Here is a 27806-nt window from a genome sequence, read left to right on the forward strand (position 1 = left end):
CCCACAAATAGAGCTTTCTTTTGGTGGTATTTGATCACCTCTGCGGTTTTTATTTTTTGCGCTATAAACAAAAAAAAGCGATAATTTTGAAAACAAAAAAAAAACAATATTTTTTACTATTCGCTATAACACATATACAATAAAAAAATGTAAAAAAACTAATTTATTCATCAGTTTAGGCCAATCTGTATTCTTCTATATATTTTTGGTAAAGTTGCAATAAGTGTACATTGATTGGTTTGCGCAAAAGTTATAGCGTCTACAAAATAGGGGATAGATATTTGGCATTTTTATTTATTTATTACTAGTAATGGCGGTGATCAGCAATTTTTATCGGGACTGCGACATTCGGCGGACAGATAGGGACACTTTTGACACTTTTTTGGGACTAGTGATATTATTTCAGTGATCAGAGCTAAAAATATGCACTGATTACTGTATAAATGACACTGGCAGGGAAGGGATTAACACTAGGGGGCGATCAAGGGATTAAGTGTATCCTAGGGAGGTGCTTTCTACCTGTGGGGGGAGTGGACTGATTGGGAGTACAGAGAGATCGCTGTTCCCGATCACAAGGAACAGACGATCTCTCTGTACTCCCCTGACAAAACGGGTATCTGCTTTATTTACATCCCCCATTCTGCCTCTGAGGTGCGATCGCGGGTGGCTGGCGGACATCGCGGCCGCTGGACCCATGCATCGGCTCCCCACTGTGCAGCAGGCACGCCCCTGCAGTGATGTACGGGTACGTTGTTTTGCACAATAGGGCCGCCCCTACCCCGCAGTATATATGCCGTGGGCTTCCCTTAAGCGGTTAAAGTGTAACTAAAAGCAAAACTTTTCTTTTGAGTGGAGAGGGATTCGAACACCTGACAATTTTTATTGCTGTCTGTGCCCTCGTTTAGGAGATTCACCCTCTATTTATTCTGTTTACCGATTAAATCGATAGTGAAGGTAAAAGAAAATCCAAAATTTTGGGTTGACATCAGAACACCAACGGAGGGAAATATTCCAATGAGGACACTATTTATAGTGATCTTTTGGGATTTCCTCACTTTGGAGGGATTTCCTCTCACTTCTTGTTTTGGCTATGGGACAGAAAGCGAAGGGAAATCCCCCCAATGGAACACAGATGGCAAAAGACAAAAAAAAAACACTCTATTCAATATGGAAAAAAAATAAAAAGTTTTTCCTTTAGTTAAATGTTACGTGTGTATCCATTTTGAATTGAATGGGTTCAATTTAACTCACCTGGGATAACAAATGGTCTTTATATAACTTTAAGAATCAGCACATATCAGGATCATGGCCTGGAAGGGTGTTATAATAAGCCTTATTCTGAAAAGGGTCTTTAAATAAAAAAAAAAAAAACAGTTCTCAAAATAAGTCCCAGTAACACACTAGTCTTATCTCCTTTTAGACCATCTGAGTTGAATTTTCTGTTGCACAATGATTTTACTGACACATTCTAAAAAAAAAAAAGTTGGCTGAAAAAATATAGGACCACACACATTGAGTGAAAATAAGTTTATATATTTATACATATGTATGTACACAAAAACATGGTATATGAACGTCTATAGCTTTACCACACTGAGTTCTTTGCATCTCGAGCAGTGGTTTTGTTCTGGGAGTTACACATAGCACTTTATTGAGAAAAATAGGAATTAAAAGAAGCTTCATTTTAAAAACAGCAATTCACCACATGGGGGTTAATCCTTCAAAAGTGAATTGGAATAATAATAACAATTAAAAAAAAATACAGTCTTTTGAGAACATGATTATCCTTCAGAAGGACCAAGTAAGTCAATAAGAGTAAAGATCACAATAATGACCAATACCTGTAGCAGACTGCAGGGGGCAGTACCATTCTACAAACATTGGTCAGACCCATGCCCAAACAAGTGAACAGGTCCTTATCTACGCAGCACACCTTGAGGCATTTTAATTGCATAAACAATACCAACAGCTTTCCTGGTCATTTTGTCTCCATTCAAAGCAGTGGAAAAAAATATTAAAGTGTCGATTAATATAATAATAAAATTCTGCAAAGTGTTTCAAGTCTAATCATACAATACGGTACACAGAGGTCTTAAATGTTTGTAGTGTAGAGTAAGGAGTATTCCATATGGTTAATAAGGGATTAAGCCCTTACTTCCATACTTGGTATATCATCACATGGTTCATTGAGTACACAGAGGAGTGAATAAAACAAGATCTTCGGGGTACAGGACTACAAACTTTTCTCAAGTGGATAAGCACTGAAATTGGGATTTTATTCCAAACCTAAATACATGAACTGTTTTCTCTATATTTACGAAAGCTGAATATATTTAAGTGCTCTTTCGTAATCTTTCATACGGGTTTACTTTACCTGTTTCCAAAAAAAAGAGAACTACATTAGTAAGTTTTGGCTACCAATATATTACATCTGTAGACTTTGAAGCTTATAAACTAAAAATTCCCTTTAACATTTCAAAATGGTTTGTAGCAGCGGCCTGAATGTTCAGTGATGCGCAAGGCACACTGTGAGTGTTTTCATACATGTTTGCATTGACGTACAGTACTAAGTGATACAACTACAACTCGTACCTTTCACTGCATAGTAAGATTTTCTTCTTTTGTAGGACTATATACAGCCAATAGTATTATTTAGTGCAAAATAACAATTTCAGATTGTACATATATCGGCCTTACAGTCCAGCTCGGTTTATAGCTTTGTTCAGTACCATTTGTAATACTTTATTGTCTACATCTTAGGCCTCCAACCATTAATAAATTGTAATATCTTTTTGACCTGCAGTTTGCTTAATTTGAAGTCTTCTGAGAGAATCTCCTCTGTTAACTGGACCAGTAAATTCCCATCAATCTTTTCGGAAACAAAAAAGGACACAACATCTTCTGACAAACCAATAAACCGAAGCGATTTTTGATACCTCTTCAATGGACAGTCCTGAAAGGTCAGAGGGTGGCTGCCAAGGAGAGCCATCTCCACATGACCTGGGTGCTAGTTGCATGTGTAGAGGAGAAGAGAACGGGTATGAGATAGAGAAAATATCCTGCATGCCCTTTTTAGCCAAATAATGTTCTTCCGTAACATCTGGCGAGCAAGTCTGGGACTCTTCTTCTGCTCCATCTATTTTCATAGACAGGGAGAGTGGCTCTTGGACTGTGTTAACATCACTTGACTTGGATGCTCGTGGGGGGTAATGCTGGACAGGACATACTTTGTTTTGTGCTGTTATCAGGTAGAATCTTCTCAGTAGAGCTTTCCAGCGAGTAGCTTGCAGACTTTGGGCACACCTGCAGAGATGTCAGTAAATTCATTTGGTGTCACTTGTGGACACCCAGTTAAAGAATCTCCCACACTAAAATCAAAGGGGGATGGAAAGTTTCTCTTTGGCGTGGCTGGGGGTCTTCTGTCGAGGATAGCTGTAATAACTGCGGCACTGATCTGTGAGCAAGTCGTTTGTGTTCATGCCTTCAGCCCCCACCACAATAACGGTTTGGCCAGGACAAGCGAGAAGGAAGGGTTCAAGCGAGAAGGAAGGGTTTCAGATGGTGCTGTCCCACAAGTCAAGGTACTTTCAAGGTCATTTTTCTCATTCTTGATCCAATTACAGGGATAACACGAAACCTGGGCATTGTCCGAAGAGGTGGCTACTTCATTCTCTGTGACACCTCTGGAAAGAAGAAAATGAAAGTTTAGGTATACAAAAGTCCTAACATTATAAAGCATATTCTTTTCAGGGTTTTTCTACTCTTCTGCATATATCTATTGCTGCTGTGCATGTTATTTTGTAAAACCATTTCTATATGAGCAAAATTCAAAATTTTCTTCCCAATTTATGATAATATGAATATAACACATTCATTTATAAATTAGCAATACATTGAAGACAAACTGTGAAATTGCATTATTGATTGTCATCAAAAATATTCTTGGAGTTTACACAATTTAAGTCCCCAAAGTAAAGTTTATACACTATATTACCAAGGTATTGGGACACCGACCTTTACACGCATATGACTTTTTTTTTTTTTTTTTTTTTTTTTTTACTTTAAAAATCTTTTTTATTTGAAAAAATCTTTCATTACAACAAACAAAAAAATAAAGGGACAAGAAACATCATCATAAACAGGAACACATTAATACCGTCCTCTTATCCATACATTATTTATCATTCCAATGTGTGCTGGTTCAGAATACCCGTATACAGTAAAAAGTTTCTTCTTTTCTCTTTTCTTTTCTTTTTCTCTCCCCCCATTCACTCCCCCACCCCCTAACCACCCCCCACCATACACCCCGCCATACGTTTTTTTAACCCAACCCCCCATACCATCCTTATCCTACCCCCCCCTTCCAGTCCAACCCTATCCTGGTCCAGCCATACCTTCCATATTTTTTTCGAATTTCTTATGATCACCCCTTTTCTTGTATATATACTTTTATATATATACGCATATGAACTTTAATGGCATCCCACTCTTAGTTCGTAGGGTTCAATATTGAGTTGGCCCACCCTTTGCAGCTATAACAGCTTCAACTCTTCTGGGAAGGCTGTCTACAAGGTTTAGGAGTGTGTCTATGGGAATGTTTGACCATTCTTCCAGAAGCGCATTTGTGAGGTCAGGCACTGATGTTGGACAAGAAGGCTTGGCTCGCGGTCTCCGCTCTAATTCAGCCCAAAGGTGTTCTATTGGATGAGCTCAGGACTCTGTCCGGCCAGTCAAATTCCTCCACCCCAAACTCGCTCATCCATGTCTTTATGGACTTTGCTTTGTGCACTGGTCAAATTCATTTGGTGGAGGGGGGATTATGGTGTGGGGTTGCTTTTCAGGGGTTGGGCTTGGCCCCTTAGTTCCAGTGAGGAGAACTCTTAATGCGTCAGCATACCAAGACATTTTGGACAATTTAATGCTCCCAACTTTGTGGGAACAGTTCGGGGATGGTCCCTTCCTGTTACATTATGACTGCGCACCAGTGCACAAAGCAAGGTCTATAAAGACATGGATGAGTGAGTTTGGGGCGGAGGAACTTGACTGGCCTGCACAGAGTCCTGACCTCAACCTGATAGAACACCTTTGGGCTGAATTAGAGAGGAGACCGCGAGCCAAGCCTTCTCATCCACATCAGTGCCTGACCTCACAAATGCGCTTCTGGAAGAATGTCAAATGTTCCCATAGACACACTCCTAAACCTTGTTGACAACCTTCCCAGAAGAGTTGAAGCTGTTATAGCTGCAAAGGGTGGGCCAACTCAATATTGAGCCCCACGGACTAAGACTGTGATGCCATTAAAGTACATGTGGGTGTAAAGGCAGGCATACCAATACATACATTATCCCCCCCCCCCCCCGAGTATGTATTCTTTCTGAAGTGCAATACATTTATAACAGATTTATTATACTGATATGTGAGATTTGTAAAAGGCATAGATTTTTTTAATGCACACAAGCTGTCCCGTTTTATTCTATATACTTCCATGATTACAAATGCAGATTATGTACTAAAGGATAAGTCAACAAAATAAAATATCATTATTCCTGCCAAAAGCAATGCACTTTTGGTCTCCATAGCTTTCACCTTGTCTGAAGAAACATCAACATTCTAATATCATCTGCTGACCGCACTCCTCTGTCTATATGATAATGTATTAGTGGCCACTTTAAATTTAATTTAACGCAGGAGGCCATGATCAATAATGCACCAAGACTTAAAACAGCATTACAAATTATGAATACAGATGGTTGGTCTTTAACTAAAAATATGGTTTAAGATGAGCTGTGTTTATAACAATGTACTGTATAGGGACCCGCAGTTTCATTAAAAGAGCAGTAATTCTAAAAACATGGGTTGCATCTTCCTAATGCTAAATTACAGCTGTTAAAGACTGATTTGATTTGATTGGTATTTTCTCAGGGCCATTCCAGCCACAGAAGCTAAGTGGGATCAAACCCCGCCGATTGCTCAGTCACCGCTCTCTGCTCCCCTCTCCCCGTGCTCACTGGAGTGTTGGGCTGTGGAGGGGATGGGAGAGGGTGGCTCAGGCTCTCAGCGGCTCGCTGGGAAGCTGAGCCGGGTGCCAGTCCAGGCATGTGGGCGGATCCTGACTTCATTGTCATGATCTTGCCCAAGCCTGGACTGGCTCTCTGACATCAGCAGGCTTCAGCCCACTGTCTGCTGAAAACGAGTCACTGTACGTCTCCTTTAAGTTACCCTATGGCTCTTCATCATGTGACCTGTGATGTAAGAAGAGTCTAGGACTGCCTCCCTTTACTCGTGTGTACAATAATGTCCAATAGTGTCCAATATTGTCCAATAATGATGAGGCAGTCAGAGAAAGTATCAAACCTGCATTGCAACTGCAGCATTATGCAAAAATACACAACTAGAATTGCTGCAACACGCTGTAGTAGGTGCACTCATAAGTGCAACACTGAAATCTAACACCCTTACTGCTAGAGGTGCTGCATCATACTATAGCAACCTCACCACCAGAGGTGCTACATGGTACTACAGCAACCTCACCACCAGAGGTGCTACATGGTACTACAGCAACCTCACCACCAGAGGTGCTACGTGGTACTACAGCAACCTCACCACCAGAGGTGCTACATGGTACTACAGCAACCTCACCACCAGAGGTGCTACATGGTACTACAGCAACCTCACCACCAGAGGTGCTACATGGTACTACAGCAACCTCACCACCAGAGGTGCTACATCGTACTACAGCAACCTCACCACCAGAGGTGCTACATGGTACTACAGCAACCTCACCACCAGAGGTGCTACATCGTACTACAGCAACCTCACCACCAGAGGTGCTACATCGTACTACAGCAACCTCACCACCAGAGGTGCTACATCGTACTACAGCAACCTCACCACCAGAGGTGCTACATCGTACTACAGCAACCTCACCACCAGAGGTGCTACATCGTACTACAGCAACCTCACCACCAGAGGTGCTACATCGTACTACAGCAACCTCACCACCAGAGGTGCTACATCGTACTACAGCAACCTCACCACCAGAGGTGCTACATGGTACTACAGTACCCTCACTACCAGAGGTGCCACATCGTACTACAGTACCCTCACTACCAGAGGTGCTACGTCATATTACAGCACCCTTACTGTCAGAGGTGTTGCATCATACTAGAGCAGTGTTTCTCAACTCCAGTCCTCAAGGTGCCCCAACAGGTCATGTTTTTAGGCTTTCCATTATTTTGAACAGGTGATTTGATCAGTTTCACTGTCTTAGTAATTACCACAACTGTTTCATTCGATGGAAATCCTGAAAACATGACCTGTTGGGGCGCCTTGAGGACTGGAGTTGAGAAACACCGTACTAGAGTACCCTCACCACAGGAGGTGCTGCATTATACTACCATACCTTCACCACCAGAGGTGCTGCATTATACTACTGTACCCTCAGTACCAGAGGTGCTGCATTATACTACCGTACCCTCATTACCAGAGGTGCTGCATTGTACTACCGTACCCTCACCACCAGAGGTGCTGCATTATACTACCGTACCCTCATTACCAGAGGTGCTGCATTATACTACTGTACCCTCATTACCAGAGGTGCTGTATTGTACTACCATACCCTCACCACCAGAGGTGCTGCATTATACTACCGTACCCTCATTACCAGAGGTGCTGCATTGTACTACCGTACCCTCACCACCAGAGGTGCTGCATTGTACTATCGTACCTTCACCACCAGAGGTGCTGCATTATACTACCGTACCCTCACCACCAGAGGTGCTGCATTATACTACCGTACCCTCATTACCAGAGGTGCTGCATTGTACTACCATACCTTCACCACCAGAGGTGCTGCATTATACTACCCTACCCTCATTACCAGAGGTGCTGCATCGTACTACCGTACCCTCCCCACCAGAGGTGCTGCATCTTACTACCGTACCGTCACCACCAGAGGTGCTGCATTATACTACTGTACCCTCATTACCAGAGGTGCTGCATCGTACTACCGTACCGTCACCACCAGAGGTGCTGCATTATACTACCGTACCTTCACCACCAGAGGTGCTGCATTATACTACCATACCTTCACCACCAGAGGTGCTGCATTATATTACTGTACCCTCATTACCAGAGGTGCTGCATCGTACTACCGTACCCTCACCACCAGAGGTGCTGCATTATACTACTGTACCCTCATTACCAGAGGTGCTGTATCGTACTGCCGTACCCTCACCACCAGAGGTGCTGCATCATACTACTGTACCGTCACCACCAGAGGTGCTGCATCGTACTTACTACCATACCTTCACCACCAGAGGTGCTGCATCATACTACAGTACCCTCACCACCAAAGGCGCTGCATCATACTACAGTACCCTCACCATTAGAGGTGCTGCATCATAACTCAGAACCCTCACCAGCAGAGGTGCTGCATCATACTACAGTACCCTCAATACCAGGGGTGCTGCATTGTACTACCATACCCTCACCACCAGAGGTGCTGCATGTTACTACAGTACCCAAAAGCCAATCAGGAGTGCAAAACTCCGGACTCTTTAAGGCTGTTAATTTCCTCTCAGAAAAGCTATGACCTGATCTCATATATTCACAACAGATTTTGCTGGGAAATGGCCACTGACAGCTGGTGGTTATTTTATTTTTTGGGGGGGGGGGGGTGGCAAACCCCCCCCCCCCGATCGGCCAGTGGCACCCTCCCCACCCCTGGTCGGTCATCCAGCTCCGCACTTACCCCATGTAGGCTGCGGGCGGGCAGTGCTCCTATGGGCGAAGGGCAGTGGCTTCTATCCCGCCTCCTCTCCTCTGCATCACAGCAGCTTCCACCGTGCGTTTCCTCCCTCTAGGCCTCCAATAGGATCGCCTGTCCCTTCAGCCAATCGGGTGATGGGTTTCAGGACCTGCTTCCTGATTGGCCGGGAGGAGGACCAGTGTGGCAATAACGAATATTTATCCGCTATTGTCACACAACTGGGTGGGCTTGGAGTGCAGTTCCCTTTTTTGAAGACTATTAGAGCCTAGGGCTCTAATCACGTGCTTCAAACCCCCCCCCCCCCATTGGAATCTATGGTCCAGCACCCTGCATGTAGATCAGGGGGCCGGACACATGGATGGGGGGGGGGGGTACAGCAGTGCCCGTGTGCCCCTAATGGACGGGCCGCCACTGATATAGGTTTATTTCAAAACCTATGTATTATAGCTAAAAATTCTTTGTTTAAGGCCTCAGCATGCAATTGCCAGCATGAGCTCTCTGGCATCAGATTATCGAATAAAAAATGTGACTAATATTACTTCGGGAATATACTAGCTGATGCATGTATTACTGATGTACTAAAGTCTTCCAACAAAAAGGTTTCTTATTTTTAAATCCCAGGTTATATGGTCCAAAAAAACCTATTCAGAAAATCTTAATTTATTTCGATCATTTGTTTATGAATACAGATATCATCTGGAAATATGTAGCAGTTGAGTCATCACATTATTTGTAAGTACTCACTAAGAAGGCCTCACCTACACAAAGCATGAATTTACCTGGCCTGAGAGCTTTGCAGGAACTTGTTCAACTCTAAGTTATTAACACTCCAAAATGTCACAATTTGATGTGTTTAATTAATTACAGGTGCATCAATTAAAAGATCTCATTTTCTGACTGACATGTGGGATTAATTAGAATCATACAAACCGCAAAGACTGTAATTGTGCTGATCTGCTTTATAAAGAACTGGAGCCACAGACACACATGGTTTGTTTTGTACAGCCAAGATGGAGAGAATTTTTGGCTTACATTTTTATTGCTTTCCTCCCAAAATACATGTAAATGTATGCAATTGTGACCTACAAATACAAAGGCCTCTTTCACACGGACGATCCGTTCAGGTCCGCCTGTCAGTTTTTTGGGCGGACCTGAACGGACCCTCCATAGACCTCTATGGAGCGTCGGATGTCAGCGGTGACATGTCCGCTGACATCTGACCCGCTCCGATCTGAAAAAGTGTGAAGGAGGAAAAACCTACTTTTCCATGCGTCTGCGGATCGGGTGACGACGGACTCTACGGTCCATCTTCATCCGATCCCCCATAGGGGAGAGCGCCGCTCTGACAGGTCCATTCCTGCACAGTGTTCAGAGATGGACCTGTCATCTGCCTGCTCAGCGGGGATCCACGGAGCAATCCCCCACTGAGCAGAGCGGGCTCCGTACACGGACACATCCATGTGAAAGAGCCTTTAGAGAAAATATACAGGCATACCCCACTTTTAAGTACACAATGGGGTTTATTTACTAAAGCTGGAAAGTGCGAAATCAGGCTCACTTCTGCATAGAAACCAATGAACTTCCAGGTTTTATTACCAAAACTTAATTGAGCAAGCTGGGGTTAGAAGCTTGTTGGTTTCTTTGCAGAAGTGAGCCTGATTTTGCACTTTCCAGCTTTAGTAAATAAACCCCATTGTGTACTTAAAAGTGGGGCAAGCCTGTACTAGAGGAGGTCAATAAGAGCTCAATGGCTTTTCAGGGATTTCAATCTAAAACTTGTAACATGTTTACAGACCGGGGGGAGCACAGAGACGACCTCATCAAAGTAATTCTATTCAAATCAGTAGGCTGGGGTAACAGAGGTTACTAAAGAAATTCATTTTAGGATGGCTCTTTGATCGTGCTGCATCCTATGGAACCACCCTTGCATGCAGGGACTAGAACTGTCTCTTCCTACACTGAAACAGAAACACACAGCCCCATAGCCTAGGATGGCAAAGGTACTCCCCTGCTCCTCCAAGCTAACAGACTAACTCAAGACTGCACTGCTCACTGTTAACTCTTTCCTGTGAAAACCAGAAGTTCAGGGAAGCTGCACTAACAAGAGCCAGCAGCATTGAAAGTTGTAAACAGCAAATGTGGGGGTAAGAATTTTAACAAATCGTTTGCTAGGAAATGTTTATATTATTGTGTTTAATGTGTTGAGTTAATAAACACTAAGGCTCGGTTCACACTTTGCCGGTTCCCGCATCTCACTTGAATCGCTGGTGGTTCACAGTGCCCTCTGCAAACCGCTGCAGGTGTCCCTACAAATTTAATGACCCCCCCAGATCAGTTCGCAGATCGCAGTGGGATCTGTGAAATGGTGCAGGAATCAGATCGCATAGGTGTGAACACCCATGTGATCCAATTCCAGGGCAGACCAAAAAAAAGGTTCTGCAACATTTTGGTCCAAATGCGATGCAAATTCAGCCCTAAAAACTGTATGGCTGAACTCGCATCGCACAGACATTGCATGTGATCTGTACAGCAATGCGGTGCGAATCACATGCGATGTCTGGCATCGCACAGGTGTAACCCCAGCATAAGGGCTTGATACAACCTCAAGCTTTTTTGTTTGGAGATCCACTTTAAAGGGAAACTTGTCAGGACCACTGTTATCCGTTACAAGTGAGACTTCTGCCTGTTATTGGAGGATACCAATGCTTTTTCCTTGAAACATAGCTATTCCCAGTCAAAGCCAGTGGAGCCATGTACACAGTGACATGCCAACTCTGGAGGCAGCTAGCCTTTTTAAGGATACATTGAAATGACCCCCTCTCCAGTGAGATGTTTGATTGGCTGTGAAAGTAATAGTTGTCTTAACAGGTTCTATTTAAAAACAGCACAGTGGCTTAGTGGCTGGCACTTGCAGCACTAAGGTCCTTGGTTCAAATCCTGGTCCCTGTGCTAGTGTGGGGTTCCTCTGGGTGGTCCACTTTCCTACCACACTTCAAAGTCATACTGGTAGGTTAATTGCCTTCTGTCCAAATTGGCCTTAGAATGTGTATGTATTTATGTATGTGAGATAGGGACCTTAGATTGTAAGCTGCTTGAAGGCAGGGACTGGTGTTAAAGAGCAGCACGTAACGCTTTGCGGAAATTGCCAGCACTATATAAATAAATAAAAAACATGGGTTGGGAGCAAGTTTTTATATTGCCGCGGTGCTATTTTTAACCAGCAGAGGGCTCATTGTAGGAATAAAGCTATAGTACTATAGCAGATCTGTCTGAGATAAAGTAATAAAAGTTTTTTCCTTTTCTGCAAGGTAATGCTGCACATTCTCCGGTAAACCTCTCTCAAATAGACGGTTTTCAGACTGGAGCAGTTTTTGACTATAACCTGTAGAATCTCTAGTAAATGTTATTTCTATACATTCATCATTCAATTCCAACGACCTAATAAAGTCTTCTGCAGTCTAAACCAGGTTTCTGTCCTTCTCGTGTTGCTATGGTAAGGTTACATTTAATGCAAGTCTGACTTCAAAGGTCGTCTTAAATTCCCCTCGATTTCTTCATTTCTGCTGAGCTTTACCTTATAATGCAGTTCTCAGCTTTTCGGCTGAACTTGGGGAAAGAAGAGACAGACATTGTTTACAGAGACGGACTGTACTTACATGCTGTGCAGCCCTGAGGAATAGTAGGAAAGCGTAGGACTGGGAGAGCGTGTTTGCTGCCGCGGTAGTTTTCCTGTTGGCGGTTGAACAGATGGGGTGGGGGACGATGGTTTGGAACTGCGAGGAGGCACAGGTGGAGCATTCAAAAGTCTGCATTCTTCTTTTACCTAGGAGGGGGGAGTCCACAATTATTAAATGATTAAAGCAATTCACACAAACATTATAACCTTTTACAAAAAAGCATGGTACAGAAAAATATCATTTATTTTAGTACATTTCATTAAAGAAACGGAAAGGGTAAGTGATGAGTCTCTGAGGTGAGGACAGTTCATTTAATCAAACGGAGACATCTTGGAGTATAGACATATAGCTCATAATATCATCTATTCTTATTATTGATGGACTCCTCCAATGATCAGCCAGGTATGAGAATAACGTAAAATGCCCTTACCGGACGCGGTGGACTCACAGGCAGTTCAGCGGTGAGTCATACGAGCTTGAACCGTGAAGCACGGTAGGGTTATAACTGTTCCTGGTCCGCAATCGAAGGATCCTAAGAAGAACTCCAGTCACAAACAGTCTCCCGATTCGTCCTCCAGCACTCACTTGGGTCGCAGGCAGTTTGAGACAGGGGGAATAAGAGAAAGAAGGCTCCACATAGTGTAAATTCCAATTTATCAGGGGATTTATTGTATAAAAAATTCCAACGAAAATTTCCAGATAAAAACAAAATTCATAAAAACGTAAAAAGTTGTATTTAGCGCAGTAGACAGATGGTTTAAGGTAGCGTCCTACACCCGACGCGTTTCGTCTGAAAAGACATCAACTGGAGTACCCCAGTTGATGTCTTTTCAGACGAAACGCGTCGGATGTAGGACGCTATCTTAAACCATCTGTCTACTGCGCTAAATACAACTTTTTACGTTTTTATGAATTTTGTTTTTATCTGGAAATTTTCGTTGGAATTTTTTATACAATAAATCCCCTGATAAATTGGAATTTACACTATGTGGAGCCTTCTTTCTCCTATTCCCCCTGTCTCAAACTGCCTGCGACCCAAGTGAGTGCTGGAGGACGAATCGGGAGACTGTTTGTGACTGGAGTTCTTCTTAGGATCCTTCGATTGCGGACCAGGAACAGTTATAACCCTACCGTGCTTCACGGTTCAAGCTCGTATGACTCACCGCTGAACGGCCTGTGAGTCCACCGCGTCCGGTAAGGGCATTTTACGTTATTCTCATACCTGGCTGATCATTGGAGGAGTCCATCAATAATAAGAATAGATGATATTATGAGCTATATGTCTATACTCCAAGATGTCTCCGTTTGATTAAATGAACTGTCCTCACCTCAGAGACTCATCACTTACCCTTACCCCTACATGCGGGTGTTTTGTTCTGAGGGTTTGGGCTTAAGTTGTGTGATGCACATTTAATTCACATTGTTTTACCACAGAGGACATGATAATAGTGGTTTCCTTTAAATAGTGGATTTCCCATTGGTTCATTGTCCTTCATATGAGGTCTAGTATGACCTAACTTTTGATATACACTGTTTGTTACTCAACACATTCTAGTGTTGCCGACTGACACATTATAGCGCTACACTTTTTGTTTATATATTTATTGTCACAATTAGTCTAATTGGTGGTGTTGGCTGCTTATTGTTTTATCACTTTTATTTTATTTGTTTGATTGGCGCAGCAGTTTCCCCTTTATTAAAGAAATGGAGGCTGCCTTTCAGAAATTCCTGAAAATTCTAGTGGCCCCATTACCCTAGACAAGTATGCAGAGCAAGTGGGAGAAATGTACAAAGTCTTGCATACCTGGTCTGGGTTAGTGGCTCAAAGGGCAGAAACATGAGGATCAGAATGATAAGCCAAACCAAGAGAAGCCAGAAATAAAGCAAGAAATATATCCAACATTTCTAAACATTTTTGTGAAATACATAAAGGAAGTCTTGACACGCTCTCTTTCTTTGGCATTGAACAGGTCAAGAAATCTTTCAGAAGAGGAGATACACATCTTATCCTACTTCAACATGAGGTGTGGTGGGTACACACCCTTAATTCAAGGGCACCGCAGGGCTTGAATAATAGAATGGACATTAAAGTGTTTGTAACCCAAAAAAAAAAAAAAAAGAAGGAGATCCTTTTCCTTTATAGCAGATTAAACAGCATAGTGCTTGTGCTGTCAAATCTGCCCCTCTCTAAACTGTAAAAAAAAAAAAAAAAAAAACCTTGGCTGATCCTGACACTTCCTTTGTGAGCTGACCATGATAATCATGGCTGCTGAGCCCTGACTGCAGTGGTCAGCTTACAACCCTCCGTCATCCGCACTTCTCCTCTGTCCTCCTCTCCCCCTCCCTCCTTGCCTGTCAGCTCCGTGTCTGTGTCTCTGTCTTCCACTCCTGTCATTATTTGCAATAAAAAAAAAACTTTAAAAATATCCTGGCAGCTCCTCTCCTTTATCTGGAAAACACTCACTCTCCAAGTGTTTGTTTAAAAGGATGCCTCTAAATACCTTTTTCCAGTTATCTTCAGGCCGGTCACGTGACTCCCGGCTGCTCTGCTACTACGATCCAAGGCTACACTGGGAGGCGCCGAGCGGCCAGCATGGCGTTCATGTGACTCCCGGACGACGTCAGAGGGAGATGTCGGCTCCTCCTGCTGTAGCCCTGAATCGTAGTAGCAGATTGGCCGGAAGTCACGTGACCGGCCTGAAGATAATTGGAAAAAGGTATTTAGAGGCATCCTTTTAAACAAACACAGAGCGAGTTATTGTCAGATAATGGAGATGGTCTGCCAGTGAAAGGCGTTTTTACGGTTACAACCACTTTAATCGTTTTTTTAAATGAATGTAGTTTTATTAGATATATATATTAATAATGTGTGACATAAGCTCTGTATTTTCATTTATACTTGAGTTGTGTCTTCTCTTTTTCATTTTTTTTTTCTGTTTGGTTTTGCTTCATGTGATGGTAGTTATCCTAATTGCTTTTAATTAATTGAACACCACTTCTTTGCAGTATGAATGTTGGACTATATATACTAGTTTTAAAAACTTTTGTATGCTATGAGGAAGGCTGTGCAGCCAAAATGTGTTAGCACCTACAACTTCGTGTCTTTATATATTTAGCTAATAAAGGATTTATTTGGAAAGAGCACTCAGAGTTGCTGGCTTTAGTTGACAAGCAATATCAACCTCCCCGTATCCTCCAGGAAAGCTTTCCCCCTTTAAGAAAAAAAAAAACAAAAAAAACTGTGGCGAGAAAAATTTGGAGGCTGCCATCGTTGACCTTCTCCAGAAATCACTAGTAGTTGTTTTGTTTCAATAATTTCAGACTTTAAGGGTCAATGAGTAAATAACTAAAGTCAAAGACTCCGAGATCTAGAATCCTGTATGATTATATGAATCACTTTACCGCATTCTGTATCACTGTACTGAAACAAGTATGCAGCAAGTGAAGTCAAACAACCTGACTGAATGCCTGTGGTGAGTGATTCAAAGTATTAAAGCCTTTGATTGACAGCCAGGCAACTAGCATTTTTAGAACAAGACCCTGCAATGGCCATTTCCAATGGCTGTCAAATTACCCAAACTTCGGATGCATCGTATTTGATTCAGACACTGTCAGGCCAACAATGTTCCATCCAGCTCCATCAATTTTTGAACTGGATGTTCGGTGGTTGGGTGGCAACATGCCCACCCATGAAAAAAATTTCAGGCAGTTCATCCAGAACTGCCTAAAGCTCTCATAGTGTATGGCCAGCTTTATTATCATTATCTAACAATACCCCACATTTGTTGTGCCCCCATCCTGCTAATTAGACCCACATTGGCTCATCCTCTGAAAAGCTGTAATGCCCACCATACAAGTTACAATCTTACCATACAATCTTTGTACAATCAACTTTAGTTTCACCAAAACCATATAACATGAGGGCCTTCCTAAATCATAAATGATCCAATCGGGTGGACCATTACACTACATAGTTGTTAATAGACCTAAAGGAGATTGAACAGTCAGAGACTGAATCTATACCAAGCACTGGCTCCCAAGGTAGCAACTATAATTTTCTTAATCAAATTTTGCTTTAAAAAGCGGATTCTTTTCATGAAATGCCCCTTTCACACGAGGCAGACCCATTTTGATTAGCAGAGCAGAGCGGGCGGATGACAAGTCCGTGTCTGCTCAGTTTCTGCCGGGTCGGACATGGACAGAGCCCGCTTTGCTCCACTGTCTGTTTACACCGGACTGCCCTCCAATCCGATTAGATGGAGGAATATGGATCCCCTTCCTTTTATATTTTTAGTAGACAAGATTGGATCGGAGGTGGGCGGATGTAAACAGACACAAATCCAGTCACACCCACCGGTTCATAGGGATGAGTGGACCATTCGATCAGGACCACTAGAAAAACTGACAGGTGTACCTGATCAGACCTTTCATGTGAAAGGGGCTTTAGCCCCCGTTCACATCGGGCTGATTTGACATGTCAAATCGCATGCCAAATTGGAGCCTATTGCCAGCAACGGCACTGTCCGGATCAATGCGACACTGACTTTGTGGCGCCGCACCTATTTCCAAAAGTAGTTCCTGCACTACTTTTCGCAGCTTTGGGAGCGATGTCAACAGACATCTGTGCATGAACCCGCACAGATGTCTTTAAAATCACCCCCGAACTCGCAAAGAAACGCGGGTTTGAAATCGTGAGAATTCAGCTGAACTTGCATGATTTCAAACCCGCCTCCAACGTGAACGCTTATGATAGGATTTTTTTCTCTCTCCAGTCTTTAATTGTTTTGTGTAGATACTTCTCAGTGTGGTTTACTATGAAAGTGGTTCTACCACATCACTCATCAGTGACAGGTTTAACTGCATTGTAAGCTACAACTTATATAACACTTTGCCTTCAATAGAATAGACTTAGAAATGACATTCAATGTCTATTTCCTACCTCTGTGTCCTTCCTTAGATGGTGCCCTAATGGGTCATCAACAGACTGACACTGCAATTTTTTTATTTTTTTTTCTATTTGTAAGGTTTGATTCCAATTATAAACCAGTCTGAAGTAGGTCAACTCAATGAAACATCGATTTAGTACTTAGAAATTGCATTATTGGCTTTCCTCCAAGGTGTCCTTTAAGTAGTTCAAGCAGGTCTGGCTACATTACAGATGAGTCACACAGTTCAATTGTCAACCTGATTTACATGTGAGAATTGTGTCCTAATTGTGCATGCTATGAGAATGATTTGTACAATAAGACATTAGTTCATAATTATTTTTTGCTTACAGTTTAGACTTTAGCTGTCTGGAATTCAGAATTTTACGCATATTAATATATCTTTTGTCCTTTATTCTGTACTTTCCACGTATGAAAGACAATTGGTGACAAATAATCAAAATCTCCACTGGGTCACTTTGTAGGTTAAAGCATACCTGTAATAGAAGAGGCACTATACGTACCTTTCAGATCAGCCAGTTTTTTTGATTGTTGTCTCTTCGCTTCTCTCCCTCCACACATTTTGGTTTCTCCCACTGGCTCACATGTCACTACAGGATATTTGAGCCAGTGGGAGGTACCAATGCATGTGTAAGGGAAAACAGGTAAACCAGAAAACCTTGGATTACGAGCATAATTTGTTCCAGAAGATTGCTTGTAATCCAAGGCACTCGTATATCAAAGCGAGTTTCCTCATAGGAGTCAATGGAAACTCAGATAATTTGTTCCACAGTGACTGCTATTGTTTGCAATACTGCATGTGGCCAGAGGTGGGGGTGCCGGAAACACTCGGAGAGGCTCAGAGACACTCGGGAGCACAGGGTTTCCGAGTGATTCCGAGTGTCACCGGCACCCCCGCACCTCTGGCCAAATGCGGTACTGCACACCTCAACTCTCACAAACCGAGTCAGGATTTTTCAAAAATAGCTCGTATTGCGAAAAGCTCGTAAACTGCGTTACTCACAATCCGAGGTATTACTGTATTCAACCCATCTGTGCAATTGAATACTTTCAGTGACCAGGGGAAATGTTATTACAGTGATTTGCTAAATAAAGATTTAGCCGTTACCTGTAAAGTGGTTGTAAACCTAAACCTCAGACATGAAATATGAACAGAGCATATCCCCCTATAGCAGTGGTCTCCAAACTGTGGCCCTTTGCTTGCCTTTATTCTACCCTTGGGCACTATTCCTCCCACTGATATGAGACACTATTTTGCAAACTGACAACAATGGGGCACCATTTCTCCCACTGACACCAATGATGGGGCACTATCCCCCCCAATATAATAATATGTGGCAATGTTTACTCCCACTGATGCCAAGATCATTTCCATTCCTGATGGCCAGTTCAGTCCGGCCCCCCCTAAAGTCTGAAAAAGGATAAATTGGCCCTTTGTTTAGAAAGTTTTGAGACCCCTGCTCTATAGTGTGTACTTTACTCAGCCCAGAGCACTAAGTGTCATTTCTGTCTACTGTCTCATTCCTCTGCTATAAGCATGGGTTCCTTCTCCTGACAACAAGAAAAAAATGCAACAGGAGAGAGATACCTCCAGCAGATTGACAGCCTCAGTTCTGTCCCTGTGTGAAGAGGGGGTCCCTTCCCTCCAATCAGCTCTCAGAGCTCTTCTCACTGATTTAACTTCAGCTCTCCACCCCCCAGCATTTCAGAGCTGAGAGATCCTGTGTAAACTCTGTATTTTTAATGGCTGTAGATATACAGGTACAACTTTCTATGTAGGAGAATTAGTTTAATATCTATGTATCACCTGAGTCCAGTCACTTCACTCTCTATATGTAACAGTTTACAAAAAATGTACTCAAGCGTCATGGCTTTTTAAGGCACTGGTGGCCTAGCTCCGGCCTCACAGATGCCCCCTGGGAAAGCTACATAACCGGTGCCTTTTAGGATGAGAGCTTTTATTTCCATTGTTCCAGCAAGTGATAGGTATTGTAATGACACTTACGCAGCCATAGCCATGTATAAACAACAGAGCCAGATCTCCTACTGCACATGTCCAAGACCTGCTGCTGACATCATAGATGGGCAGCGGGGAAAATATGCAAGAATAAGCTAGCCTCTAATGACAGAGGGGCACATTGGGAAATTCATCATCATTAAATGTGTTTAATTTGCAATAATGATCACAGTACTAAGGCCAGTTTTTTAAATAGGGGGTCCGATTTAAAATACAAAGTGACCTGTGCTGACAGGGTCACTTTAAGGAAAGGGAATGTTCAAAAAATTGTCACATAAGAAAGGTGTTTTTAAGATGACAGAAAACCAGCTTTTACATCATCCACAGTACTGCAAAAAGCAGCTCATTACTAATAACAAGCAGGTTACTTTTGGATTAGAGTCACCCTCAGAGGGAGAAAATACAGCTAAATAAAATATATATTCCTGAGCAGTAAAGATATACTACTATAAAAATGTCAGAGCAGTGATTCTGATTACTACAACTGCCCACACAGGACTGGTTCTCTTTAAAGTAAATCCGTGCTCCATTTAAACTGGGCAAAGTAAATGTCCTATCTAGGAGTATAAGTGCTACACTACAGGATGCCAACAATTTTTACAGGTCACAAAAGATTTGGTGTTCCTCTGATTTCATTTCAATCCGATACTTGAGCTTGGCCTTCCCTTACATCATAGCGAAGCTCTGCCACCTGACATTTCACTGGCCAACAAAAGTGTGTTCACTGGCCACTGAGACTCTGATTGGACAGAGGAATGCCAGGGGGTAAGGCGGGCAACAGTAACAAAGTAAAACCAAATCAAAGAGGGATACAGATGAAGCTTTTCAGATAATTTCAGCTAATAACTGGCATTATGTAGTGTATAAAATGCAGTACAGGTTTACTTTAAAGCGGAGTTCTACCCAAAAGTGGAACTTCCGCTCATTTGTCTCCTCCCCCCTCCAGTGCCACATTTGGCACCTTTCGGGGGGGAGCAGATACCTGTCTTTGATAGGTAACTATCCCCACTTCCAGGAGACCAGGCCACGGAGCATTACGTCAGCATCTCGGCTCCCTCCTCCTCCTCCCCACCATCAGGCCAGTAGGAGAGTGCAGCAGTGCTTCGTGCATGCGCAGTAGGGACCTGGCGTGAAGCCGTAATGATTCACTACCAGCAATGGTGGCGGCAGCACCTGACAACTGATGAAAGCATCAGCTGTGGTGCTGATATATCGCTGGACTCCAGGACAGGTAAGTGTCCTATTATTAAAAGTCAGCAGCTGCAGTATGTGTAGCTGCTGGCTTCTAATTTTTGCAGCGGTGGGCGGACCTCGGCTGTAACTACTTCCCTACCAGGCCAATTCTGCCATTATTCTTCTTCATGTAAAAATCTGCATTTTGTTGCAAAAATATTACTTCTATTATCCCCAAACATTATTTTTAAGCAGATGCCCTACAGAATAAAATTTATGCAGCGTTTTTTTTAAACGCAATTTTTTTGGAAAAAATGCACGTTAATTAGTTTTAGTGCACACAAACAATAAAATATAAATTTTTTGTAAAAAAATAAATGATGATGTTACGCCACGTAAATAGGATACCCAACATGCAGGGGCGTTGCTAGGGGGTGGCTATTGGGGCTATAGCCCCGAATCTGGGGCCCATAACCCCGAGTCTCTTGCCGCAGGGTCCCCGCTTAACCAGCGCTTCAATCACCCTGACACCATATAAACCATGGTGCCATGATTATTGAAGCGTCAACACCAGCCATTGCCCGCAAAATATGGCTTACCACCGGCGTGCCCCCCCCACCGCGGGCCTGCAAAAAGGTTGGTGATTACTGCTATGGGCTCTAGCCCTAGATCTTTTGCAGACCTAGCAACGCCCCTGCCAACATGTCATGTTTTAAAATTGCATACGCCCGTGGAATGGTGCCAAAAGTACAGTACCTAAGAATCTCTATATGCATCCCTTTAAAAGCCTTTACAGGTTACCAGTTAAGAGTTACACAGGGGGTCTGGAGCTAGAATTATTGCTTTCACTTTGATGTACGCGATGATACCTCACATGTGTAGTGTGAACACTGTTTACATATGCGTGAGGGACTTGTGTCTTTGTATTCGTCTTTGCGTGCAAGCACAGAAGGGGGATGCTTTACATTTTTTTATTGTCTTATTATTTATTTTTTTTAAATATCACAAAGCATGAATTACATTCATTTGGATAGCATGGGCAGCGAAAGGTCCACTTTACGGAGATATCCTTTTTTCTAATGGAAAAGTCATACACATATACAGTGGGAAAAATAATTATTTGATCCCCTGCAGATTTTGTAATTTTGCCCACTTACAAAGTAAAGAAGGGTCTATCATTTTTTATCATAGGTGTATTTTAAATGATAGAGACAGAATATTAACCAAAAATTTGGAAAAAAACATGATATAAAAGTTATAAATTGAGTTGCAGTTCAGTGAGTAAAATAAATATTTGATCCCCAAGCAAAACATGACTTAGTACTTGGTGGAGAAACCCTTGTTGTCAAGCACAGAGGTAAGACGTTTCTTGTAGTTAGTGATCAGGTTTGCACACATCTCAGGAGGGATTTTGGTCCACTTTTTTTTTTTTTTTTAACAGATCTCCTCTAAATCCTTAAGGTTTCTTGGCTGTCGCTTGGCAACTCGAAGTTTCAGCTCCCTCCATACATTTTCTACAGGATTAAGGTCTGGAGACTGGCTAGGCCACTCCATGACCTTAATGTGCTTCTTCTTGAGCCACTCTTTTGTTGCCTTGGCGGTATGTTTTGGTGTCATTGTCATGCTGAAAGACCCATCCATGACCCATCTTCAGTGTTCTGGCTGAGGGATGAATGTTCTCATCCAAGATTTTACAATACATGGCCCCATCCATTGGCCCCTCAATGCGGCAAAGTCGGTCTGTACCTTTAGCAGAGAAAAAGTCCCAAAGAATAATATTTTCACCTCCATGCTTGACTGTAGGGATGGAGTTCTAAGGGTCATAGTCAGGATTTTTCTTCCTCCAAACATGGCAGGTTTCCCTCCTCAAAAAGGCACAGGTACAATCACACCAATGAACATCTAAATGATTGAGAGAAGGGTTTGGATAAAGTACTGTGGTCAGACGAGTCCAAAATTGAGGTCTTTAGCATTAACTTGACTCGCCGTGTTTGGGAGGAAGAAAAATGTTGACTATGACTAGCAGCATGACAGTAGGAAGCATTACATGCTACCATTAATAAAAAATGTTGCTGTTTTGTGTTGGGACCATGCTCAGTCATACGCCCCCAGCTCTGTTAATGTGCTCACGACAGCTCCCCAACACTGAGTCACAATCGGAAGCTGGTAGGATGGGCGTCCAATCACATGATCACTGTAACAGCCAATCATACTTAGATTTGGATTCATTGTCCCCTCTGAAGGCAAAACTTACACCATTGTTTCTGGGCCCTACGGGTACAAACAACAAGACCACACATAAGTGGTATTCCCATGCATGTCATGAGCATTAGAATTTATTTTGGGCTGTTTTTGGGTGATGGTAATGGCATGAAAAATACAGATAAAGGTTTGAAAAATATGTATATTTTTTAAATATTTAATACAAGTTTGGTAATGAAACAAAGTCATGAGATATCTATTAACATTACACCCCACATGGAGGCCGAATATATTCTGAAAAAGGTCAAATTCACTTCGATACAAGCAGCTGCAAATATATGTATAGTTTTACTAGGGCCCTGTTCCAGCTTGGGTGCTTTACATGCGGTGCGTATAAAGAGAATCCTGCTTGCTGCATCCTTGATGTGCCTTAATCAAAACACAAGTTATATAGAGGTCAATGGTAACAGCTAAAATGCATGTAAAACGCACCACATAGATGTAAACTGGGCCAAACACATGCCAAAGTTGCAAAACTGTGTTTGAGTGTAAGGCCTCATGTACACGGGACGTTTTCACAACCTCTCTTGAACGATTTCAACTTGACAGATAGTAACCAACGTTTAAAACATTTTGCGGCGTTTACATGCTGCGTTTTAGCGGCGTTTGCATTTAGAAGCCTTTTAAAAAATATATATATTTTTTTTTTTAAATGGCCAAAAATGAAAAACGCCTGTAAACAAAATGCGGCTTAATGCAATTTACTGCGTTTAGACGCGTTTCGTGCTTGAAATGCCTGTAAACTCAGCTTCAGAATGCATTTTTTGCGTTCCAAAAAATGCCTCTAAACTCAACTGTGTACGTGGACAGATAAGATAACATAGAGGAGAGTTCAGGGGAAGTTGAAAAAAAACGCCCAACTGCTCCTAAACGTCCGTTTAGCAGCAGCAGTGTACATGAGGCCTTAGGATTTGTTTTTACCTTGGTCATGATGGGCAACAAAACAAACTGGACAATCACCTGTTGGGTTGTGTAAGCAGCACTTCATCCCCACTAATCCAGGCATACTCATCTATGACATGCTAAGGAGGAAAGACTGAAACACCCAGGTTCTAATGATTGAAATATTCTACATAAGCCAGAGAGGAAGGGTGTCTCTGTAAACAGCACATAATATGCTTTTCCTGGAAACATTTTTGACCTTTTCGGGAACCTGGGCTAGGGAAATATAATTGCAGCCAGTCCAGATCAGTGGTGGTCTTCTGGAATACTGACCCATTAGAACAGTGGTCTCCAAACTGCAGCCCTTTGCTTTCCTATATCTGCCCCTTGGGGCACTATTCCCCCCACTGACACAAACAATGAGGCACTGGTTCCTCCCGCTGACACCAATGATGGGGCACTATTCCTCCCGCTGACACCAATGATGGGGCACTATTCCTCCCGCTGACACCAATGATGGGGCACTATTCCTCCCGCTGACACCAATGATGGGGCACTATTCCTCCCGCTGACACCAATGATGGGGCACTTTCCTGATCAAGTTTTCCTCCAAAGAGATACTGGTTAGTAAGTGTCTCGTGCAGTCAGTAATTAGACTATACACATATACAGAGCTGCACTTATGCAATATAAAACAAAATGAAATACACTTCAGTGAAAATAAAGTAAGAAAAATATACAACCCCTATGGAATCACCACTCTTGGAAAATGTTCATTCAATTGTTTAATTGTGTAGAAAAAAAATAATCACAGACATGCCTCAAAACTATTTTCATTTAACCGCAACATTCTGGCTTTAAGAAACAGTTAAACAAAATTTAAAAAAAGAAAGAAAACTGTAGTCAGTTGTAACTGTTTTCGCAGATCAAGCATGATGACGACTGCCTGAAGAAAACATGCAAATTTCCACAATCATTGATGATATGGGGTTGCATGTCAGGTAAAGGTACGGGGAGAGGACGGTCATTAAATCTTCAATACATGCACAAGTTTATATTGAGATTTTGGACACTTTTTTAATTCAATTAATTGAAAGGATGTTTGGTGATGATATCATTTTTCAGGATGTAATGTAATGCATATGTTTGTTTTAGAACTGCAAAGTATGTGGTGATTCCATAATATTTTCTTCAGAATTGAGTGATTCCATATTTCCTCTGTAAAAACAGTTGCACCTGACTACTCTTATTATCAGCGGTGAAGGTTTCACACAAGGAGGTTTACATTGCTGCTGGTGCTTAAACACTGTCGGACCGTTCAGGTCCGCCTGTCACTTTTGTCGGCGGACCTGAACGGGCGCTCCATGCTAGTCTATGGAGTGATGGATGTCAGCGGTGACGAGTCCGCTGACATCCGACCCGGTCCGATCCGCTAAAATCAGACGGATGGCCCTACGTTTACATCCGTCCCTGGCGGATCGGATCGGGTGAGATCTGATGAAAACGGACATGCTGTCCGTTTTCGTCCGATCTCTCCATAGCAACCAGCGGCGCCTGACAAGCCCCTCCCCGCTCAGTGAGCAGAGAGGGACCTGTCGCTGGATCAACGGAGAGATCTCCCGCTGAGCTGGCGGACCAAGGCGGACTCAGTGGAAGCGGATCCGCCTCGTGAGACTAAAGCCTTAAAGAAGAATTTCCATTTATTTCACTTATTCACGTGGACTATATTTTTCTTACTCTAGTTTCACTAAAATGTATTTCATTGTGTTTTGTATTGCATAAGTGCAGCTCTTTTTTCGGTATATTTGTATGCACTATGATTATATCACATGGTTGAGTTACTGCTCTGCACAAGATTACTTTCATTTCGGCATTAGTGCGGTTTTTGCACTTTTCTACAAAGTAATTAGACTGATTCAACAAAAAGGACCACATTATTAAAGAATATGTAAACCCAACATTTCATAGGAGGACCTACTGTGGTCAGTTCTCTACCTGGGAAATCAGTCTGCTCTCTTCCAATGACCAGACTTGTCCTGTTGTATATCTATTTTAAACTGAATGTGTTGTTTTACAAGGCAAGGGTTTACAATCACTTTAAAGAATGATCTACTGCAAGTTGAAGGCTGGCCTTGTATTTTAGCAAAAAATCAGACCTTCATGCCACTATTGCCCAGCACACTGACATGTATTTTCCATTACCAGGACAATAATCAATAACACATACACAGGTCTAGGTGGAGCTGCTTTGGTTCTAGCTAGTTTCAATTATTCACCCCAGTCTCTTGACATCAGTGTGGGAGGTTGATTGAGAACACATTATTATAAATCCCTGTAAGCTGCCTGTAATTTGAAGCTTATGTATCCACCCAGACTCATCTCAAGAGGCATGAGAACAAGATATGTTGAAAACAATGTACTGACATGAGTTGCATGACACCAAGACTGACTGACGTTATATAATGTCATCCACCTATATAAAATGTACTGCATAAAACACACTGAACTCACAGGTGCCTCCAGGCAATCGAGCATCATTGCTCATTATTACACAGTCAGAGGTGCTGATAGAGCAGCTTGGTGATGATGAGAGACGTGTTGTGGGTGCAAACAGGGAAAGCTTTCTGCATGTATAATTGTCACTTTATGGCTCATTCACATTCATAAATGTGCCCTATACCACACTAAAAACTGTGCTATCGAAACATCTGCCATAAAACATTCCCATTGACAGAGGGCAAATGCATTAATCTCATTAATATAAAAGTGCACATAGGTATATGTGATGATGAAAACAATGGGACCTATTCTCAGATGGATCAAAGTCCTAGTAAAAATCTACTTTGTATATAGGCTGGCATCTAAAATCCTGGGTAGGGATGGAGGTTGGGGTTCTCCAATCATTGGGTTCCTCGCAAAACCAGGGAGTTCAAGGTGAAGTTTACCAGACTGAATTCTAAAGGACCCATAGGGTTTGATTTACTAAACCAATCAGCTTCCAGGTTCTTTTGTCAAAGCTTAATTGAACAAGCTGAAGTTAGAAGCCGATTGGTTTTTATGCACAGCTGCACCAGATTTTGCACTCTCCAGTTTTAGTAAATAAACCCCATAATGACCTGATCGTTCAGCTGTGGTCACCAGGGCTAGAATGGCCAATAATGGGGGCTTTTTTAATGCGACAACCCCTGGACAATAAAATGGTGGGTTCCCAGCAACCATTGGTCAGTGTGTGTTAAGTAATTATGGAGAGCTGAAAGTCTGTGAAGGGAGAGTTAGTGGTTATAAAGTGATGTTCTATATTGAGCAAATTTACTGTAATCTGTAGTGTGGTGGACTACATAGTCCTGTGTCTCCTATGTGTTGTTCACAATTCAGAGACCCAATAGTCCATTTTAGGACTACATTTTGTGTGTCAGCAAAACCACTAGTCTGTTTTATTTTACATTTATCTGTAATTGTATTTTCTGCTAGGGGCTTTATTTTATTTTTTTTACTTTGGAGAGGTATACATTTTATTTGCTGCTGCTAGCATCTTTTCTTATTTTGGGGTCCGCAGCGTTCGACCACCCAGCACCGGAAGTCGTCTAACCTGTCGGGCACAGTAACCTCCACCCAACCGTTATTATTTATTATTATTAAAACAAGCCACTGACCACCAATGCTGAGAAAGGGGAGGGGGGTTCTAACTTTCTGCACCCCCCCCCCCCCCCCCCCACACACACACACACACACACACACACACACACACACACACACACACACACACTTTTACAACATTCTCTGCTGAAACATATGTGGCCTCTAGTGACAGGGATAGAGTTTTACAAAAGTATTAGGCCTCTTGCACACTGCAGCTTTTTTTTCACTGAGCTAAAATACAGTCCATTAATTGTAGTGTGCTTATGCACACAGGCGCGTAAACAAGCGCCGTGCATTGTTCAGTAAAATTATTTTTTTGAAATCTGCATTTTTGGTCAGTAATTTACACCTCATGCGCACAAATGCCATGTCCATTTTCATATTGTGCAGAACAAGAACGTGAGAATAAATTTGCTTGAAAATGCGCGAATGCATATACG

The 27806-nt window shown here is 42.4% G+C and overlaps 1 protein-coding gene across 1 annotated transcript in view; it reads right to left on the bottom strand.

Annotated features, from left to right (window-relative positions):
• Window positions 1-1512: 1512 nt before the first annotated feature.
• GAREM1 (GRB2 associated regulator of MAPK1 subtype 1) overlaps window positions 1513-27806 on the bottom strand; it is a 200173-nt gene continuing 173879 nt past the window's right edge. The window contains 8 exon segments of the mRNA XM_073631527.1: window positions 1513-2929; window positions 2931-3206; window positions 3208-3300; window positions 3302-3412; window positions 3414-3491; window positions 3493-3534; window positions 3536-3683; window positions 12427-12593. Of these exon segments, the coding sequence (XP_073487628.1) occupies window positions 2750-2929; window positions 2931-3206; window positions 3208-3300; window positions 3302-3412; window positions 3414-3491; window positions 3493-3534; window positions 3536-3683; window positions 12427-12593 (1095 nt within the window). The 3' untranslated portion in view covers window positions 1513-2749.

This window comes from Aquarana catesbeiana, linkage group LG05 (genome assembly GCF_042186555.1).
Source record: "Aquarana catesbeiana isolate 2022-GZ linkage group LG05, ASM4218655v1, whole genome shotgun sequence".
NCBI classification, from domain to species: domain Eukaryota; kingdom Metazoa; phylum Chordata; class Amphibia; order Anura; family Ranidae; genus Aquarana; species Aquarana catesbeiana.